Source organism: Gymnoscopelus microlampas, assembly GCF_963454915.1.
Source record: "Gymnoscopelus microlampas genome assembly, chromosome: 11".
NCBI classification, from domain to species: domain Eukaryota; kingdom Metazoa; phylum Chordata; class Actinopteri; order Myctophiformes; family Myctophidae; genus Gymnoscopelus; species Gymnoscopelus microlampas.
Window position 1 is genome coordinate 16,430,877 of NC_139948.1, and position 22,805 is coordinate 16,453,681.

Below are 22,805 nucleotides of genomic sequence, written 5' to 3' on the forward strand. Positions count from 1 at the left end.
CAAAGGAACCACAACCTTGCTATTCAACCTGCCTGTGGAAGATAGGTTGATGGAAACTGTGACATACATACCAGAAAGAAATACCAGAAGATCAAAATGTCTAACGCAAGAATGTGCACTAATCCCAAAGAGTGCTGTTTGCACTCGAGAAGGTTTTACTGCATGCTTCAAGATGATTCAAAATTAAAGCAACTGTACATTATTAATTTAGTACATTTTACAACTGCTATACACATTTCCATTCACCAGGGACATTCGGTTACTGTATATATTAAGCCCATATACTTTAGTTTGGATGTCTGAAGTTCAGGCAAAATTATATTTGACTCAAATGCAATATTCACTCCCTTTCTCTCTCTGTCTGTGTTTGTATTTGTGTGTGTGTGTGTGTGTGTGTGTGTGTGTGTGTGTGTGTGTGTGTGTGTGTGTGTGTGTGTGTGTGTGTGTGTGTGTGTGTGTGTGTGTGTGTGTGTGTGTGTGTGTGTGTGTGTGTGTGTGTGTGTGCGCGCGCGCGGGTGTGTGTGTGTGTGTGTGTGCGCGCGCGCGTGCGCGTGCGTGTGTACTGTACATACTGTAGGTGTGCGTGTTTACTGTACATAGGTGTGTGTTTGCTTCCTCCCAGTAGGCACAGATGATAAAGAATGTGTGAGAAAAAACACCATAAACACAGGAGTATACACTGTATATATATTGAGGATTTTGCAGTGTACACAAATGTGTGTGCGTGTGTGTGTAAGAAGAGCGAGAGGAGGGAATGAACAGATGAGCATCCTGGATGTGATGTGTCTCTGAGTCATGTCACCCCTACCAGGAGGACTGCTGGTGAAAGACTTCTAACGACCAGCGCCCGACCCATGACAGACTTATGTGTCCGATGGCGATCTCGAGTTTGGAGACTCCTAGACCACTGATTACTGAGGTTTTGAAAAACCTATATTTGATTCAAGTTTCTATTTGAGAACATTTAACTTACAAGAGAAGATTAATTTATTTCAATATATTAAAAAAATCTATTTAACATACATTTTACAATGAACAACAAGTAAATATAAGATACTCATCGACTGAATATTTTGTTTAACCGCTCAAGCCCCATAATTATTTCCACCAATCGCCTATCAGGCCAAGGTTGACTACTGTTTGTATGCAAGCTGATGAATGTAAGTTGTCAAAAAGATCAAAAGATCTCCAATCACAGTCCATGCTATCTGGGAGCACTATATACTGTATGTATATATTTTTTCTTTATTGTGATTGTGTGTATGAGCTGTATATTATATGTATCGTTTACTGAGTAATGTGCTTTTGATTGTGTCAAATGTCATACTCAATTCACCATCTCGCATTATATATGTGTGTGTGTTTGTGTGTGTGATAAGTCCTGCCCCATGCAGGATCTAACCATTTCCACAGACAACCATAGACTTTGGGTGCAACGACCAAGAGCCTTGGTGTATTGTCCTGGACAATCAGCTCTCATTCAAGGCACACATTGCAGAGGTCACTCGATCCTGTAGGTTTACACTCAATAACATTCGAAGGATCAGAACCTTCCTCACCCGGGAGTCACCCAAAACTTGACTACTGTAAATCCCTCTGTACTGGTCTACCGACAAGTCTTCCCTGAAACACTCTGGACAACACTTCACACGTCCCAGACTCTTCTCCCTGCTGGCTCCCAAACTGTAGAACAAACTCCCCATTGCAGTTAGAACTGCAGATTCACTCCTACTTTTTCGCCGGAACCAAGAGGACTTGGTTCCGGCGAAGACAGATGCTAGGTTAATTGTTTACCTGATTGAATACTTTATTAAGAAGTTTGCAGAAAAAAAGCACATGAAAGTACAATTTAAATACAAGGTCAGCTAAATAGGATTGAAAAGCCCATGAAAGCCTAATGACTTGTTTCAAATGGGGTCCCTGTGTACTCAATTCATAGTGATATTAAATGACAGACAGAACCTGGCATCCTGCAGTATAGTTTCTATAGTTTCAATGTAAAGCATGAATTATTTCTTTTATATTATATTGTTGAGACTTATATGCTAGGTTCTTGGTTTACCTATATGTGCATATCACATTGTCTACTTTGGTGAGCAGCAGGCGAACTACCTTGCCATTCCAGTACTTTTAGTAGCAGAATGACTGCCTGGCTGCCACTCTGCCTTCTAGTTTTCTTTTTCATTTGCAGGGGGGGTGCATTATTTGCCATGGCTAAAATTAGATGAGAGAGAAGAACAGCCAATTGTTAACGTTGTGCGTCAGTGCTAGAAATGACACATTATTTACTTGGACGAAAGATAGAGGGAGGAAAAAAAAGCGCACCCATTGGAACATTGCTCCAATCTTGGCAGAGGTGTATAACTGATTATACTGTACTGGACTGTACACGTTAGCTTTTAATTAAATAGCCGGCTGAGTCTGGCATGAAGGAGACGAGAGAAATCATATTTACGGATCACACGACTATGTGGGCCCTGGACAGTAAAATCCCCAGTGTTCATTTGGGTTATTTACACTCTCAGAATTACATTAACACTGGGGTTTTACTGTAAAATTGGACAGGTCCATTTAGGCACATTTTTATACTTGAGTTAAATTAACACTGAGGATTTTACTGTATAAATGGACCAGTAGGCGTACATTTAGGTCCATTGTTACACTTGAGTTAAATTAATACTGGGGATTTTACCAAATGGACTGGGAAGCATGCATTTAGGCCCACTGTTACACTCAGAGTTAAATTACCAGTGGGGAGTTTACTGTAAACATGGATAAGGGTACATTTATACTCAGAGGTAATTAACATCGGTAATTTTACTGTGTGTTTGTTGTAAAAACATTGACTAACCCAGCAGGTCATCAGTTAATTTTCTCACAGCACGCTGTATGGCTTCACACTGTTGGAGCTAGCCAGTCCGCCCAATGCATGGGGAGACACTAATTGGAAATCTGTTTGGCTACATGATTAACAGCACGTTACTACAGTACTGCTGTGCCACTGAACCTAACTACAATCACAGTGTGAGCAAACAGGCAAACAAACACACACACACACACACACACACACACACACACACACACACACACACACACACACACACACACACACACACACACACACACACACACACACACACACACACACACACACACACACACACACACACACACACACACACACACAGCAAGCAACAAGCGCGAAAATTGAGCCTTTGGCTTCAGCAAGGTAAATAATTGATTTGACTTGACAGCAACACACCACTGTGGTACGTCTAAACAGGCTGTGTTGTTCACATTTGTATCATTACATCTCACGTTCCACTGCAGTCACAACAACGCCGACCGCAGAGAGACAAACAAGCCAAAGTGGGTTCCTCATTAGCCACTGGAGCATAGAGGAGAGACTGGCTAACCTTCTGACCCAATCATTGACTACAACTCACAGCACACTAGACATTACTGCTGACCATTTTCCAAAGCATACCGTGGATTGTTTGGTCTCCGAGGAAGTCAATGTTTTCCATTCATTTCAGTAAGAAAATCTACTTCCAGGGACCTGAATCTTGCTTGAGATTTGCAATCCAACATACAAAATCCACAAGCAGGCAAAGATTAAGGAATAGAAAATATAACATAACCTCAAAGCGACAACAACTATGGATGTGCAAAGAAAAGGAGATGTATGGGTTCATTGGACAGCTGTGTTTGTAATTATTCGTCATATGCAAACAGGGGCCATCTGGGAGATATGCAAGGCCCTGTACAAAGTCGGCAGTGTGTATCATGAGGTACTGCATGTCGTTCACTGATGTTGCAATACACTATGCTGCACTGCTGATAAATAATGAACTATAATATTTACTGGTATACTTACTAGTATTTACAACCATGTTTATTTGGATTTAGTACTCATAAAGCAGGCATACCACATTAAATAAGCACATGCTATAACTGACATGAAGACATAACAGTTTGCAAATTATAGCAGACATAGTAGGCCTTGTTGAGAATACCCTGCTGTCCCAGTTGGTCTGCATTCCCATGCAGGGGAAGCCACCAGCAGTGCCATCCTCAATTCATGTTATTTTGAACATTATTCAGCATCCACGACACAGTCTTTTTATATTGTAAATGCAATTGGAGAGAGTGAAATGCATTTGTACAGAGAGAACATCTCTTTCTGTTATAATTTGGTTGTGCACTCACCCTTTGTTCCATTTGGCATGCTATCATTGCACATCAAACGCAGTGTGCTGTATCATTTAGGTAATCTATCAGAGCACATTATTAATAGGCCAATTAATACAATTTATGTTTATTCCCAGATTAGAGTCAGATTAAAAATGTAGCTAAAGAATTATTTTCAGGACAATTATTCAACAAATACTAGCAGCAGAATTAGGTCAGCATGATCCTACGTGGCCCTCACATCTCCGATCTGACCGATATGCCATATGGGTATATCAGGGGCCCCAGGGGCCACATGCGCAAATCTGCATTGTTAAGCAACGGTTGGTTCTGTTGTGTCTGACATTGGTGCATGTTACGTTTGTGACGTCCACCGTCCACTGACCCACAAGGGAATTTAAATATACTAGAGGTTTAGGCCACAAAGTGGCCTCACATCTAGAGATCAGGCCGGCCGCCGTGCGGCCCTCACCACCCTATGTCGCATTGCCGATCCGACCGATAGGTGTCTCAGCAGCCCAACTTGAATCGTCACTGGACTGAACTTGGAATAGGTTCTAGGCGTATCAGGGCCCCCTTTCGGTGACCCCAAGGGCCATGGCGCGGCCCACCGACTGTCCCACCCACCCATTAGACAATTTTAATATAGGATAGGATAGGATTGAATTCAAAACGGCGCTACACCCTGTGCACCATTCAAGCCTCCTTCATGGCTGGCCTGCATGCCAACCACCAGTAGCAACATTGCAGGCAGTGAAATGCTTGTCCTCTGAATTTCCCTCAACAGTATGAGGGGCACAGCTAGAAGTTCCTGGGTTCCACGCTCTGGGCGTGTTCTCTCCTCTATGTCATCAGTGCCCATACCCTAGGTGGGGTTGCCGAAAGGGCCTTTCTGTGTGGAGTTTGCATGTTCTCCCCGTGTCTCCTAAGGTACAGTGTAGGTACCCTCACAAAAACATGCAGTAATCCTGGTCTCTATACTGCCTCCCCCTGGTCAGCCGGGGCGCCTGATGGAGGGGAAAGGAACTGGTTGGAATAACGTGTTCCTTCCACTCGCTACGTCCAACCGGGGAAAGTCCCCCCTGTCAGGTGATAAGAAACGGCCTGATCACTCCTCATGCATTGTTCGGGGCTCGGGGCTCTCCCCAGGATGGCAAAGGGAGAGTAGCGCCCAGGATTACAGTTTAGGCAATTGGCACTGGGTGAAAAAATGGGTTACAAAAATCGTGGGATAAAATGTATTTAGAAACGGTATGAAAATAAACCAGACAAAACAAGTAAAGACATGCACGGACTGCCTTCATAATGTGTCTTCCAAGACATAATGATAACCGTATGGATGTTTATTTACATCTGTCTCCCCATGATCAAGGCATGTAGCTCTGACAAGATAATGGTAACAATATCGTGTAGTTTGTGATGCACTGTTATTTTCTCAGCTTTCAGTGTATTTGCGATTAGAGAAAAGAAAATCAGTTTAATGTCTTTTTCAATAGTCTTAATCTAGCCTTAGTCTTGCAAGCCAGACTTGATTATTGGCATTAGGACTGGGGCCCAGTGGGCCAGAATGATTCTCAATGATTTCAAGGGCCGTCTACTATGGGTGTCTCTTGACTGACATGTAAAAGAAAACAACCACAGATCGCTGCTTTTGTGTGGTATTTAGATTCTGCTCGATTCTGAAAAGGTATTAACGTTCGGAAGTGCATACACCTTCCTGTTATTGACTGCGGACAGCTGATGGGGATAGAGACTTTCGAGGCAACAACATCAGACTACCAGCGAGGCTGAGACTACAGTTACCTGTGCCTGTGCTCCATTGATCATCAGGTAGTAAAGCTTGCTGAGGATGCTCTGTTGCAGCTGGTCCCAGGAAATGGACCGATCCTCTCTCATTAGGAATGGAGGGCCAAACCTGGCACAGAAAGAGATAAGAAGATGACGAAGAATAATATTAAGAAGAAGGAGAAGAAAAGATGAATAAAGCAAATATATCACACTCATTACTGTACCTCTGAATAGAGAGAGTACCAGCCCCTGCCTTGCTGGCTGTCACATGGTTCACAGCTAATCTACACTTGGCATACTATTATAATATGAAATGACTATTGCTGGACCCATTATCAGCAATACAGTGAATTTCTCATTACAGCCTATCTATAGAAGGGGGCTGGCTGGTTAATGTGACATCATTATAGCCAAGGAGATGGAAGACCCTCCATTTCTAATGAAGAATCACACGATGCATTTATTAAAGTACACCTCTGATTAAAGGCAAGCTTCAGCTAGATGCTTCTTAATATCAATATCAGCGCGCACGCACACGCACACGCGCACACACACACACACACACACACACACACACACACACACACACACACACACACACACACACACACACACACACACACACATACACACACACTTAATATAAGTCCCATGCTTCTGTAGGGTTACAATTCTATTATAAAAAAACGTATATTCATTTTTATCCCACGATTTTGTAACCCTTTTTTCACCCGGTGCCAATTCTATTTTAATCATGAGCCACATGTATTTATCAGCAGTGCTATTTACACAAACTGTCTCACTAATTAAAGTTTTCTGCTTTTATGTTATTTTGCCTTGGACTCTTAACAGAGATGGGATTACTATGGCCTTGGACCAACCAAATAATCATTGCTAATGACAGGGCTTGTTCACGGGTAAAATTTCCAATTAAGTCACAGGAAACTGTCTGGGCTCCTCGAGGTACATTGAGACAGATTATAAAAAACACTGTTCGTCATTCTAACCATTAATGTCACCGGTCTCCATTTGACATAAATTCCATGCCGTGGATTTTAATTTCCAAACAACATTCCGCCGGTCACTAGGAGCAGTCAGGCCATATGACAGTCGACACAAACTACTGGTGTGTGTGTGTGTGTGTGTGTGTGCGGGTTGAATGGCGAGGAGAAAAGGGACTGCTAAGGGGTTTAAACAATTAATTACATTGGGAACTGCTAAGTAGCAAGAGCCAGAATAATCCTATTTTATTTTGTAGTTGTAGTAAACTGGGCTGCTATTGCACCTGTACGTCAGGTCATTAAAAAACAAGAAAACGATGGGACATAATTTAGTTGGACATAACAGCTCTTAACCCTGCTGTATTAAGGGCTCCAAGTTCACTACAGACTTCTGTCCCTCTTTGGTAAGAAGAGGTAAGTATGGTGCGAGATGGAAAAAGTGTTCGGTTAGCACGAGGCCCCGTCTCCGTTTTGTTTACAATCACAGTCGAGTCCACGCGCCTCCAAACCGCCACATCCATGCAGCCATTTTCTGCCCCAGAAGCATCATTACAACCACCATGGACAATCATATTTTGGCCTCAGGTTGTCCGAGTCCGTTTCCTTGCCATGACTACTCCTGATTTATACTTCGTGTATGGTGGTGGTGTCCCACACTGAAAACAGGCAAACTACAAGCTCACGTGTCGCATGTGTGAGCTCGCAGATCTGCTATTTTCGAGAGACTGTCCTGGGGCTGCGGGCGGGGCGGCAGCTAGATGGGATTAGAGATTGGAGATCCTGGGGAGTTTGTGATGATTGGTGCTGCAGCTCGTGGCATCGGACATCATCTGTCTAAACCACGGCGAGATGAGTAGCCTGTCAACGCATCAGGAAAGGGTGGGAAGTGTGTCCGTGCTGCAACTGATGCGATAAGCCACACGTACCACGGCGCAGCCTGCATGTGGCGTCCCTAATCAGCAGCATCTATTTCGAGTCGACGAGCTCAGTTCACCTTCATTTAGTGGCGATGACAAACACCTCCTCTGTTACAGCTCACACTGTGAATAAATACCTTAAAGCGAATGCGGAGCAGAGTACAAATGTTCACGCTAACAGTGATAACGGTTAATGGTAAAAAAATTGTTCATGAGTGATACTTGTCTGATGATGAATTAGCGATGCTGGATAGATGGCATATTCTCTCTACCACAAAAGGGAAAACAAATGGCACAATAATAATGCGATGCGGCCCTACACACTGTATTATCCATCTGAGAGAGATAGCATCGTACAGTGACAGTCCATTAAGTTCCAAACAGCCAGTTCTGTGCCACTAATACTACAGCAGATGGAGTTTATCGTCGCTGTCGGGCAGAAACCTTGTATTTCCATATTTCATCTCTTTATGTTTTTTTCATATTCCCTATTTTGTGTCCCGTCGTATGACAAAAGCAAATTTTTAAACAGTTCTGAAAATTTGGGAAACATAATGACATGCACAAAATAGGGATGCCAGGTCTCTCTGTGGGTTTTATAAATATTTAACGAATGAAAAGTATTAACAAGAGCTTGTGACTAAATAATAACTACATTGGATTCATTGGAACAGAGGTTCTTTTTTCCATTTCCTGAAAAGGTTTAGGACATACGTACACAACAAGATTTCTGACCAACAACTCTATAATATAGACTCACTATACAGTACAGTAGTGGGGTCTGTTGGTTGGGGTCTGACACCAAACACACATCTGGTGTCAGACTCCAACCAACAGGTCCCTGGCACCAACCTCCTAAGGAGACAGTGGTCGACACTCAATCGATTCAGGACTGGACATGGCCCCTGCTTTGCCAGCCTTCACAAATGGGGCAGTAGCCCAAGCCCACTGTGTACTTGTGGAGAGGAGTAAACTATGGAGCACATCATAGAAGTTTGTCCTCTCCAAAGACTGAAAGGAGGATTAGTCACCCTCCATACAGCAGACCAGGAGACAACTGCTTGGCTAAAGGACTTTGCATTCGCTAAATACTATACAGTATATATCCCTATATGTATACGTATACATGTATACATACACATTAGTGAGCCACTTAACACATTGTAAATCAGTGTGAATGAAGAGAGAACAGAAAATGAAATGAAAACAACTAAATCATCATAAGCTCTCAGCACAGATGGTTGTGATTTAAAACAAGACAAGATAGTTAAGCAGAACTGGGATGCAAGCATGACGGAGATCAGATGTCGTGGGGTTGACAGTGAAGGTAAGATTAACCGTATTTTCTTATGACACACATGAGATGACTCCCGAACACCTTGTGGAATCACCGGTAAAACAAAAGAATGAACCTGAAATAAAACAAATGTCAGTTATGTCACACTCTGCTGCACCTTCGCTCCGCTGGCGAGGAATCTACCAGCAAACCTGTTCTTCGGAGAATCAGGGGGAATCAGAAAGAGAGAACGTACAGTATATGATTCCAGTATCATATCATACTCCTGGCTTTGATGTGATGAGACGAATGCGAGGGGGCGGTGAGGCATTTGAAGGAGAGACAGAGACAACTGGCCTGGTGAATGGGATTGGACTCGGAGTATCGATCCTCCCGGACTGTGTGTCCGTGTGGTGGCTGGCTGATGGATCGTTCCATCATGCCACATGTCAAACTCCTCCAGCTCTGGAGTTTGAAACTCGCCTCTTGGTGAGATTGAGCGCAAGCATCTCTTGGACAGGGGAGCTAACGTGATTTTCTCAACCATCCAATTAGCTACATATGTGTGCATATGTGAGTATGTGCATATGTGAGTGCGTGCGTGCGTGCGTGCGTGCGTGCGTGCGTGCGTGGGTGTGGGTGATGGGGGGTGCTAAGCACAGACTGAGGAGCAGAGGAGAATCAGATGTCTGTCAAAGTGTTATGCCATTTCTAACAAGAATTATTGCGTTGCAATAGGGGTGGCCGTAGCTGCTGTAGCTGAATGGTGATTTGAAGGTCACCGGGATGGCCTACCGATCGGCCCAGGATACGTGTCGAAATGAGCAAGACAAGACACTTAACCCCTTACAGCCAGTTGAAACTGAAGTTCCCTGACGGGACATCACTTTTATGTGCAGTTTAATCTCCGTTGTACGATGGTGTCTGGTGCCAAAAATAGCAGGTCCACAGCTCACAACACTTCACAATGTGATGGGTTATGAGCTTGTGGTTCTGCTATTTTGAGATACAGACAAAATATAAAGTAAGATATAAATGAACACTCTGGATTTTGTTCTGAAAAGTATTCATACTGACATACAGATGAATTCCTTTGCGTTCCTAGACTGGGATCAACTCCTATTTTTTCCTGATCCGGCGGTCTAGAGTAGATAGAACCCACCAAGTAGGGTTGCCAACATCCAGAACTGGGGAAACGGGACACATGCGCGCGCGCAGCGCGCGTGCATGGGTCCCTCGTGCGCCGCGCGATTTTTTCCGTTTTTTGTTACTTTATTTCGGTTTTAGGGTTAGGGTTAGGGTTGGGTTAGGGTTATGTGATTTAATTATTTTGGGGGAGCCGCGCCCACGGGAGAAAATCTCACACACACACACACACGCACGTGTGCGAGCACTGTGCCTGCCCTGTCAACTGAGCGGTCCTAGCGCCCTTCGTATACAGCACACAAACACGCAGCCAGACACACTGCATTGTGCGCAAACAGAAATATATTTTTTATTTTTCCCTTTACACCGGAGTCCGGGACAAACAAAGTCCCGTACGGGACACGCCCCTTTTGGCTCAAATACGGGGCGTCCCGGCTAATACGGGACGGTTGTCAAACCAACCAACAAGCCAAGAGCACCGGTGATTCCCCTCAGCCATAATTTGTTTACTTTGGTATAATCGTTTAGTTTCGTGTGGTATAATAATCATATGGAATATCCATCTTTTATTCGAACTCTAAGCGAGACTAAACTAATTAATTGGCATTATGGGGGGAACAAAAACAATGCGGCGCCAACCGGAACCCACCACCAGAAACCAATTTTTCCCCCCATTTTTTCTAGACTGGATCACATGGGTCAGTTTGGAATGACCCGTGTAGAGTAGTGACGTAAGGTTCCTGCTTTCCAGGCCTGTGAAACAGGACGGTAAAACACTAGCTGAGCATGCAGTCGGGTGTACCCCGGCGCAACGGGACGGTTTCGCACCATTACCTGACAGCCTGTTGTCCCGCCCCCGCAGCATTGCACACCAGCAGCAGGATCTTCAGGGGGACCCCCTGGTTGAGGAACTCTGACGACAAGGCCCCCGATGCCAGTAACCTCTGACCCTCTGGACCAGAGGAGTAGGGAGAAGAGGGCAGGCTGTGGTGGTAACCTGGCAGGGAGAGAGAGAGAGAAGGGCGGATCAGAGGGAGAGAGAGCAGATGGTGAAAGTGAGGGATGAGATAAGGGATGGATGGAGAGAGAGTGAGAAAAGAAGGGAATGAGGAGAAGATGAAAGGACTTTGAAGGACAAAGGAAATGAGCTATCAAACAGGAAATCAGGAGCAGGAATGTTCTAATTGGGACTTTTCTTTATTCTTTTTCAAACAATGCAATCTTCACTTTCTTATTAGGAAATGTATATCAATCACATATAAGGTGGTATGGCTAACGGATTGGTTGATGCTGAATTATTCTCCTTCCCAAAATTAGGTGGACAATCTTTCGCACACTAATAGGGAGGTTTAACCACTTAAGCCCAATTTCATACGTATAAAATGGTATCGTACGATGGTGTCACGCTGCGGAAATAACCGATCTACAAGCTCACACCGTGCCACGATGCGACGCTTTGTGATCATGTAGATCTGCTATTTTTGATGCCATTTTGCGAGGGGTTAACATCAGGATGGCTTTCTATTTGGTGTGAGGGTGGGGGTGGGCGGTGAGATAAAGGCACTGGCTGCCTGCACGCTCAGTAGGAGGTCTTACGTGATGCTGTTTCTTCTCCACATCGCCTCCTGGTGGGATGCCAAGCACCACTTCCCACTCAATTCCCGCCAAACTCTCTCTCTCTCTCTCTCTCTCTCAATGTGTAACAGCTTGTCCAGATTTCGGTACCCACTGTGAATGAAATAGTCTCTGTCTGTCTGTCTGTCTGCCTGTCCCTCTCTCTCTCTGTCTGTCTCTCTCGTCTCTTTCTGTCTCTCCCTCTCTGTCTGGTTGCATGGGTAAAATAGTCTCAACGGCCATGCCTTACCCAAATCAGAGCGTTTCATTAAATTGCCGTTGTTCACGCCTGATGTGCAATTCATCACTGCCGACGGCGAATGCCATGCTGATGCATCCCGTGGTCAAATATCAGCCCATCTGCAAACTTTTCTTTTGCACTCCACATGGTGTTTTGGAAAGAGTACAGTATATGGAAGGCGAGACCTATTCCAAGCCAATCACAGTCACCGCTGACACCTCCCACAGCCTCAACATGATGACCTCTGTGATTGTGGCTGATGGACCCTCAGCAGCCAAAGTAGCGGCAAGAATTCTTAGGGCTTTCAACGCAGTGGTTCTCAAAGTATAGGGCCAGGGGACCACCAGGGGTCCTTAAGGGGTTCCATGGGCTCCCCTGCAAAACGAGGAACAGTTTAAGAATTTAAGAAAAAGCCGATCTATACGCTCACAGCGCGCCAATGTGACGCATCATGAGCTTGTAGATCAGCTATTTTTTAACATTTACAAAACATTTAACCATTTAGCCATTTAGCCTATGGCCTAAAGAGGGCCGGCAGATTACAAGTGGTCAATTTCACTCTTATGTTACCGGCTACAAGTTAGATGATCATTCAGATCATAGGTTTCAATCTGTCCACCTTCCTACACAGTTGCAGAATTCTGTACTAAATCTAATCTAACAACAAACACCTCCTCTCATGGGGGTCACTGGTACAAAATATTTTCAAATGGGGGTACGCATGCTAATACATATATATCGATTTGAGGGTCCTTCATAAGAAAATGTTTGAGAACCACTGTTTTAATGTAGCCTATTCATGTCAGCCTAATCAATCTGGTGATAAAACTTGTGTGCTGCAATTTACATGAGCATTGACCTCTGTCAGCGAATGGAAATGATTTACGGGGAAAGGGGGGGGTCTCTTGTTAAATTACCTGCAAAACACATTGATGAAACTGGTAAAAAAATGCAGAGGTCACCACTACTGACCTGTACCATTGTGATTTACACAGCAGACCCAGCCACCTCATCGCCTCATTAAATCAAAGTTTTTTTTTATGACCTGCTGTCACAAATCTACTGTTTCTAGACGTTGTGCCACCAAGGTTTCTTTCTATGCTGGCTGAATTACAGCCTGCTTCCTAACAGAAAATGAGGGATGGTATGGTATGCTGTGTGTGTTTATATGTTGACGTGTTTAAACATCCTGGTATAGATTCCAGAAGGTCTGAATGTAACATAAACCCACAGACATTTATTTTCTAAAGCTGTCTTTACACTGCGGATTAAAACGCTGTAGCAGACCAAGGGAAGAATTTGATATGATAATATGATGATCAAATTCCACAGTTTTTCTCCACCTTTTACTGGGTGTGAACATCTTTACACTGCAGAGACAAATCTGCAGGAATTACTGTAGGCTATGTGATCTATCTTGTACGACAATACAATAATAAACACCTTCTTTGTGTAGGATTGTGTGATTTTTATTAACAGACGTCAAGTTAAGTTCAATTTGCGTTTCGTCATTAGCTGATTTTTATTCATGTGAATACAACCAGATCAGCTGCTATACTGTAAATGTAAGACTCCCTTCAACAACCAGGGTTTGATTCTGCTTGCCTTTCTAGCATATGGGTGCACACTACTAAGAGCATATATGCTACATGATAAAGTCTTTGAAAAAGGTGTTGATACAGCATTAGCCAAATCTGCCATATACTGTCTGTACAGTAGCAACAAAAGCAAGTAAGCCACGTCTAATGATTTAGACCACATTTTTATACACATCCATAGTACTGCAGTAAGCCAATAAAATCATTGTATTTATGTTCATTTCATCTTTGCTAATTAATCAGTAACTTCATTCTAGATCAATAGTTTTGGTTCTCTCTAAAGAGGAGAGAGAGAGACGCTCATCTGCTGTAACGGCGGCGGGAGTATGACCTCTGAGCCTGAGAACATTTTCCAGAGAACTAGCGATGGAAAATGGTTTGTAACTGTTCAGAATATATGTATTCAACATATCAGTATACTGTATGTTAACTATATAATATTCCACGGGATTGTCTAGATTTCTCTAGCTCTACTTCACACACAACCAACTCCAGGTCGGCTTTATTTTATCCAGAACCAACTCCAGGCCAGCTTTACTTTATACAGAACCAACACCAGGCCAGCTTTACTTTATACAGAACCAACACCAGGCCAGCTTTACTTTATACAGAACCAACACCAGGCCAGCTTTCCTACTGTATATACCGAACCAACACAGGGTCAGATTTATTTTACACAGAACCAACACAGGGTCAGCTCTACTTAACACAGAACCAACACTGGGTCAGCTCTACTTAACACAGAATAATCACTGGGTCAGCCCTACTTTACACAGAACCATCACTGGGTCAGCTCTACTTAACACAGAACCATCACTGGGTCAGCTCTACTTAACACAGAATAATCACTGGGTCAGCCCTACTTTACACAGAACCATCACTGGGTCAGCTCTACTTAACACAGAACAATCACTGGGTCAGCCCTACTTTACACAGAACCAACACTGGGTCAGGTCTACTTAACACAGAATAATCACTGGGTCAGCTCTACTTTACACAGAACAATCACTGGGTCAGCTCTACTTTACACAGAACCAACACTGGGCCAGGTCTACTTAACCGAGCCAGCTCTAATTTACACAGAACCAACATCAGGTCAACTCCAGCTGTTCTTCTAGGTATTGAGCTGGGCCATATCCATCTAATTTTAACCCACCATTTTTCCAACTCGACATCTTTACACAGACATCAGACCTGGTTCTGCTGCGCCAGGAAGCTGGGTCTGTGTATAAACGTCTTATGTGTAAGCAAGAGGCTGCGGAGGCTGTCACTCCCCTAGACTCCAGGGGCTTTCAGCCTCCTTTCATTTTCAATTCTCCAACCGCCACAGAGAAGTGGATGAACCAGACTAAACACAGCCAGACTACGTGGAAGCCCATAATTAAACACCTCTAACCTCTGGAGAGATATACTCTACAGACAACCACACCATGCATCCAAACCACCACTGCAGAGCTCGGCTAAATCCCTCTACTGGAATCACATTCATGCGCTTTGCATACACACACAAAGAGGCTTATTTACAGTACTAGGGGTTTGATGACTACTTATTCTTACTAGTTTACTAATCTTTAACAATAGTTGTCTTTCACCGATTATGTAGTAAAGTAATGAAAATTGTATTTTGTAAAACAGGAAGTTCAAGCATTCTCACACAACTGTATGTAAGACCACAGTTTATAAAAAGAAAATTGTAACCCTGGTTGCCACAAAATAAATAGTAATTAGTGTTATTCTAAACACAAGATGAACAAAATAAGCAGTTGTCATCAAGAGAGATGTGTGCGCACGCACGCACGCACGCACGCACGCACGCACGCACGCACGCACACACACACACACACACACACACACACACACACACACACACACACACACACACACACACACACACACACACACACACACACACACACACACACACACACACACACACACACACACACACACACACACACACACACAATAGTGGTTATGGTCAATAAACATTAAGTCAACTACTGGTACACAACTTAAGGGTCCAGGGACAAATAGAACCAAATGTACCCCTAAGGGTGCTTCTAATTGTTTGGATGGGTTAATGCATTGCAGAGGACAAATTGCAAATGTACTGTGACAAATAAAGGAGAGTCCATAATTTTGTTTGCATTTGTCCACTCTCCGAGAAGACATCAAATGGGGGTCTACGATCTAATGCATATCAAATTGGGGGTCCTTGAATTTAAAAAGGTAGGGAATCACTGGTCTAAATATACAACTCACTATACGACCACAAAGAAAGATCTCTCCCTCTGAGCAACGGCCCTACAGTGTCTGTATTAGAAGCTCCATATTTGAAGCTTCAACCCACCACACACAACTGTGTACTGACCTTATCAGGTCATGTGGTGGAGAGAAAGAGAGACTGCAACTATCGATTACTTATGCGATTAATCAATGAACGAGGAGTGCGTTTGTAAAATGTATTTAAAAAATATATTCTAATAGATTTTTTTCATCGACTAAATCGATTATTCTGATTAACCACCGTAAGCCCTGTTTTATACCTTGTCGTACAATGGTGTCACGCAAAAATACCAAAAATGCTTTGAAGTTTATATATGTTGGAGAGAGAGAATGAAGCCCGATTTACACCTTGTCGTACGACGGCATCACACGCAGAAAATAGCCCACAATGCGCTGTGTCACAAGAGAATTCTCCACACAGAGCACCCTGCCAAACAGCGACTGCTGACCTAGATAGTGACCGATTTGCGTGTGAGCCCACTCTCATTATTGGGGTTTCATCAAACAAGTGTTCCACATCGGTGACGGTTACACCTAAAGCCTGCTGTCCCCGTTTTGCCGGCCGCTAGACTGAAGCAGATGCGTAAAATCCTTGCCGATGGCTCCACAAGTGGAAACTCAGTGGGATGAGACAAAAGCATATTACTGTCATGGCAATGGATGAAGAAATTGTCCTTTAGCCACATGACTTCTGGTGGCACTCTTTTGGTAGATGCATGACATTATAGGTGCAAAAGAATGAGCTTGAGGCTCTGGGCTTGGTCGCCTATAAAGTGTGTTTGAAAATAAACAGTTGATCAACTGCTGCCAGATCCCAGACCGTGAGATCTCTCAAGGGATGAGCTCATTTTTGGGGAAACACCTGCAATGGAGCCTGTTCTCTGTTTGTGGTGTTAATGCAAGGAATGTGAGAATGGAGACTTCAAACAAAGCAGCTCAGTTATCTGTTCCTCAGCCTTTGCTGGCAAACGACATGATACTGTCATAAGTCAGAAGATTCCTTTAAAGCCACCGCTTGAAAACAAAGGGAATAATTGCGCAATTGTGACATCATGCTGAGTTCATTACAGATGTTTTATTACTTGGAGACAGAAGAATCATGTTGCCCTTGTGAGCATGTCTACAGTGTTTGCAGTGGTGGAAAGTAACTAAGTACATTTACTTAAGTACTGTACTTACTTAAGTACTGCACAGCGACGCGTCGTGAGCTAGATCTGCTATACGCGTAGAGCTAGATCTGCTATTTTCAAACATTCGAATACTTTTACTTTTGGTACTTTAAGTATAATTTGATGCCAATAATTTCGTACTTTTACTCAAGTAACATTTTGAATTCCGGACTTTTACTTGTAACAAAGTACTTCTACATTGCAGTATTGATACTTTTACTTAAGTAAAACATTTGAGTACTTTTTCCACCACTGGCTGTTTATGACCCAGCTAGACTGTGAGACGTTCACAGTGGCCTCGTCACACTTGAAAAGCACTTTTTTCAGGGCTGCAAACTGCACATCGGGATGCTTTGTACTGTACTATCTGGCGATGAACTGTTTTATTATTCTTTCATATCTTACATGACCATCAAATGCCACCCAGGAAAAACAAACTTTCACTCTAGCCCCTTTTACAAAGCCTGTCCAAGGCAGGATTGTTGCGTCATCATCATTCTGCCTTGTTGTTCAGATGGTAAATGGAAAATGGTGCATTTTTGTAGCGCTTTTATCCAAAGCGCTTTACATAGATTGTGCATTACATTCACCCATTCACACACACATTCATACACCGATGGCAGAGGAAACCATGCAAGGCACCAACCTGCTCATCGGGAGCAATTAGGGGTTCAGTGTCTTGCTCAAGGACACTTCGACACTAACTCTGGAGGAGCCCGGGATCGAACTGGGAACATCGCGGTTCCCATCCATCCGCCCGGCCACTCTAGATGGAATAGGAGGGTAGCCTTTGAGCCGGAAGCGGAGATAGAAACAATGTCTGTGTATAAGGAACATCCGGCATGGCATGACAGGGTTGTGGAGTCTAAAGGCTCTTGCACACAGAGTGAACACATGATGAACACATAGTGAACACATGATTCTCTATGCAAACCTATACGAAATTACCATCTGACAAGAGGCATTTTTAGATTCCTGTGTTTCTTGGATGAAAAACACAAAATTGAGTGTGCAAAGGGTTTAAGGTCTGCTCTCCTTTCTGAACCACTCCCCATGCTTCTCTTCAATGTATCCTTCAATTTATGTATTTCTGATTGCACAAATGCATTGGTCACACACACACACACACACACACACACACACACACACACACACACACACACACACACACACACACACACACACACACACACACACACACACACACACACACACACACACACACACACACACACACACACACACACACACTACTACTTTTACATTTTTACTAGTGCAGTACCCGTTGTCAGTACAGGCCCATCACTCGTGTGCCCATCAATTGTGTCATTTCACGTCTATTTTATAGATTTTTAGTTGTATTTAGTTTCAAACTGCACTCCCTTGGTGCGCCAACAATACACACGCCAAATGTGAAGGCAATTGGTTTGATGGTTCCCAAAATATACAATGAACAGTGTAGATGGAGCTGAGGGTCAGGGCTCCAAGTCTACCCGGTCAAACAGAGTCTACTTGGTCACACATACACACTCACACACTGTACACACATAGAGATTTGTGGAATTCATAGCTAGATTTTGTGACAGTCAGTCCTGACCTTATAAGTTGCAACAGATTTAAACCAATTACCCTAGGTTAACAGACCTATATTCTAATTAACAAAACTTCAAGTCTGTGTTTTGTGAAATAAATGCGTAGGCAATGTATAAAGTCTACTGAAAGCTGTCATCTATTTTGGGTGCATGTGTTTGTGTAAAAGAGAGAGAGAGAGAGAGAGAGAGAGAGAGAGAGAGAGAGAGAGAGAGAGAGAGAGAGAGAGAGAGAGAGAGAGAGAGAGAGAGAGAGAGAGAGCGAGAGCGTGAGAGTCAGAGCAAGAGCAAGAGAGAGAGAGAAAGGAAGAGAGAGGAAGAGAGAGAGGAAGAGAGAAAGGGATAGGGGTGAAATTATATTATGATGGGTTTTGGAACTTTGAAATACTTGGAACTTTTTAACAACAACAACTCTGTTATATATGAGTGGGTTACACTTGACCATGCTCCACTTATTTGGAAAAGCAGTCTTTATGTTGCGCTCAGTGATGGAAAATGCTTCTGTGACTGTGGTCTACTCTGTCAGTCTGTTGTGTCTGTATTTTGTTAAATAAATGCGTCGGCTAATAGTTGTACATGTATAAAATCTCAAGCCAACAGAGAAACATACGCTGATGATGCGTGTCACACTTCTGATTCAGCAATGCTGGCATGCTATGTGCTGTAAAATCCCATGGAGGCGGCTTTGTTTGGTTCGGTGTGAAAAAGAAAGGCCGGTATTAATGGCGGCTCTTCTTCACGCCATTAAAAGAAATGCACACACACGCACACACACACACACACACACACACACACACACACACACACACACACACACACACACACACACACACACACACACACACACACACACACACACACACACTTCATCTCCAATAAAATGTTTGACCAGCACCATGAGATTAACATTGTGGTGAGTTCATGTAAACCTCCATGGGCAGGGGCTCAATTAGTCTCCTTTCTGACAGGAGGCGAATGGAAATAGGGCAAGCAAGCCTGAGACAAACACTCTGAGCCCCCCCCCCCCTCCTCCCCCCACACACACACACACACACACACACACACACACACACACACACACACACACACACACACACACACACACACACACACACACACACACACACACACACACACACACACACACAATAGTGGTTATGGTCAATAAACATTAAGTCAACTACTGGTACACAACTTAAGGGTCCAGGGACAAATAGAACCAAATGTACCCCTAAGGGTGCTTCTAATTGTTTGGATGGGTTAATGCATTGCAGAGGACAAATTGCAAATGTACTGTGACAAATAAAGGAGAGTCCATAATTTTGTTTGCATTTGTCCACTCTCCGAGAAGACATCAAATGGGGGTCTACGATCTAATGCATATCAAATTGGGGGTCCTTGAATTTAAAAAGGTAGGGAATCACTGGTCTAAATATACAACTCACTATACGACCACAAAGAAAGATCTCTCCCTCTGAGCAACGGCCCTACAGTGTCTGTATTAGAAGCTCCATATTTGAAGCTTCAACCCACCACACACAACTGTGTACTGACCTTATCAGGTCATGTGGTGGAGAGAAAGAGAGACTGCAACTATCGATTACTTATGCGATTAATCAATGAACGAGGAGTGCGTTTGTAAAATGTATTTAAAAAATATATTCTAATAGATTTTTTTCATCGACTAAATCGATTATTCTGATTAACCACCGTAAGCCCTGTTTTATACCTTGTCGTACAATGGTGTCACGCAAAAATACCAAAAATGCTTTGAAGTTTATATATGTTGGAGAGAGAGAATGAAGCCCGATTTACACCTTGTCGTACGACGGCATCACACGCAGAAAATAGCCCACAATGCGCTGTGTCACAAGAGAATTCTCCACACAGAGCACCCTGCCAAACAGCGACTGCTGACCTAGATAGTGACCGATTTGCGTGTGAGCCCACTCTCATTATTGGGGTTTCATCAAACAAGTGTTCCACATCGGTGACGGTTACACCTAAAGCCTGCTGTCCCCGTTTTGCCGGCCGCTAGACTGAAGCAGATGCGTAAAATCCTTGCCGATGGCTCCACAAGTGGAAACTCAGTGGGATGAGACAAAAGCATATTACTGTCATGGCAATGGATGAAGAAATTGTCCTTTAGCCACATGACTTCTGGTGGCACTCTTTTGGTAGATGCATGACATTATAGGTGCAAAAGAATGAGCTTGAGGCTCTGGGCTTGGTCGCCTATAAAGTGTGTTTGAAAATAAACAGTTGATCAACTGCTGCCAGATCCCAGACCGTGAGATCTCTCAAGGGATGAGCTCATTTTTGGGGAAACACCTGCAATGGAGCCTGTTCTCTGTTTGTGGTGTTAATGCAAGGAATGTGAGAATGGAGACTTCAAACAAAGCAGCTCAGTTATCTGTTCCTCAGCCTTTGCTGGCAAACGACATGATACTGTCATAAGTCAGAAGATTCCTTTAAAGCCACCGCTTGAAAACAAAGGGAATAATTGCGCAATTGTGACATCATGCTGAGTTCATTACAGATGTTTTATTACTTGGAGACAGAAGAATCATGTTGCCCTTGTGAGCATGTCTACAGTGTTTGCAGTGGTGGAAAGTAACTAAGTACATTTACTTAAGTACTGTACTTACTTAAGTACTGCACAGCGACGCGTCGTGAGCTAGATCTGCTATACGCGTAGAGCTAGATCTGCTATTTTCAAACATTCGAATACTTTTACTTTTGGTACTTTAAGTATAATTTGATGCCAATAATTTCGTACTTTTACTCAAGTAACATTTTGAATTCCGGACTTTTACTTGTAACAAAGTACTTCTACATTGCAGTATTGATACTTTTACTTAAGTAAAACATTTGAGTACTTTTTCCACCACTGGCTGTTTATGACCCAGCTAGACTGTGAGACGTTCACAGTGGCCTCGTCACACTTGAAAAGCACTTTTTTCAGGGCTGCAAACTGCACATCGGGATGCTTTGTACTGTACTATCTGGCGATGAACTGTTTTATTATTCTTTCATATCTTACATGACCATCAAATGCCACCCAGGAAAAACAAACTTTCACTCTAGCCCCTTTTACAAAGCCTGTCCAAGGCAGGATTGTTGCGTCATCATCATTCTGCCTTGTTGTTCAGATGGTAAATGGAAAATGGTGCATTTTTGTAGCGCTTTTATCCAAAGCGCTTTACATAGATTGTGCATTACATTCACCCATTCACACACACATTCATACACCGATGGCAGAGGAAACCATGCAAGGCACCAACCTGCTCATCGGGAGCAATTAGGGGTTCAGTGTCTTGCTCAAGGACACTTCGACACTAACTCTGGAGGAGCCCGGGATCGAACTGGGAACATCGCGGTTCCCATCCATCCGCCCGGCCACTCTAGATGGAATAGGAGGGTAGCCTTTGAGCCGGAAGCGGAGATAGAAACAATGTCTGTGTATAAGGAACATCCGGCATGGCATGACAGGGTTGTGGAGTCTAAAGGCTCTTGCACACAGAGTGAACACATGATGAACACATAGTGAACACATGATTCTCTATGCAAACCTATACGAAATTACCATCTGACAAGAGGCATTTTTAGATTCCTGTGTTTCTTGGATGAAAAACACAAAATTGAGTGTGCAAAGGGTTTAAGGTCTGCTCTCCTTTCTGAACCACTCCCCATGCTTCTCTTCAATGTATCCTTCAATTTATGTATTTCTGATTGCACAAATGCATTGGTCACACACACACACACACACACACACACACACACACACACACACACACACACACACACACACACACACACACACACACACACACACACACACACACACACACACACACACACACACACACACACACACACACACACACACACACACTACTACTTTTACATTTTTACTAGTGCAGTACCCGTTGTCAGTACAGGCCCATCACTCGTGTGCCCATCAATTGTGTCATTTCACGTCTATTTTA

General features: G+C 43.5%; 1 protein-coding gene across 1 annotated transcript in view; it reads right to left on the bottom strand.

Annotated features, from left to right (window-relative positions):
* usp43b (ubiquitin specific peptidase 43b) overlaps positions 1-22,805 on the bottom strand; it is a 105,199-nt gene that overhangs the window by 19,112 nt on the left and 63,282 nt on the right. Inside the window, exons 7-8 of the mRNA XM_084072707.1 lie at positions 11,154-11,316; positions 5,995-6,106 (exon numbers count right to left, since the gene is read on the bottom strand). Coding sequence (XP_083928833.1) covers positions 5,995-6,106; positions 11,154-11,316 — 275 coding nt within the window. The remainder of the gene's footprint in view (positions 1-5,994; positions 6,107-11,153; positions 11,317-22,805) is intronic.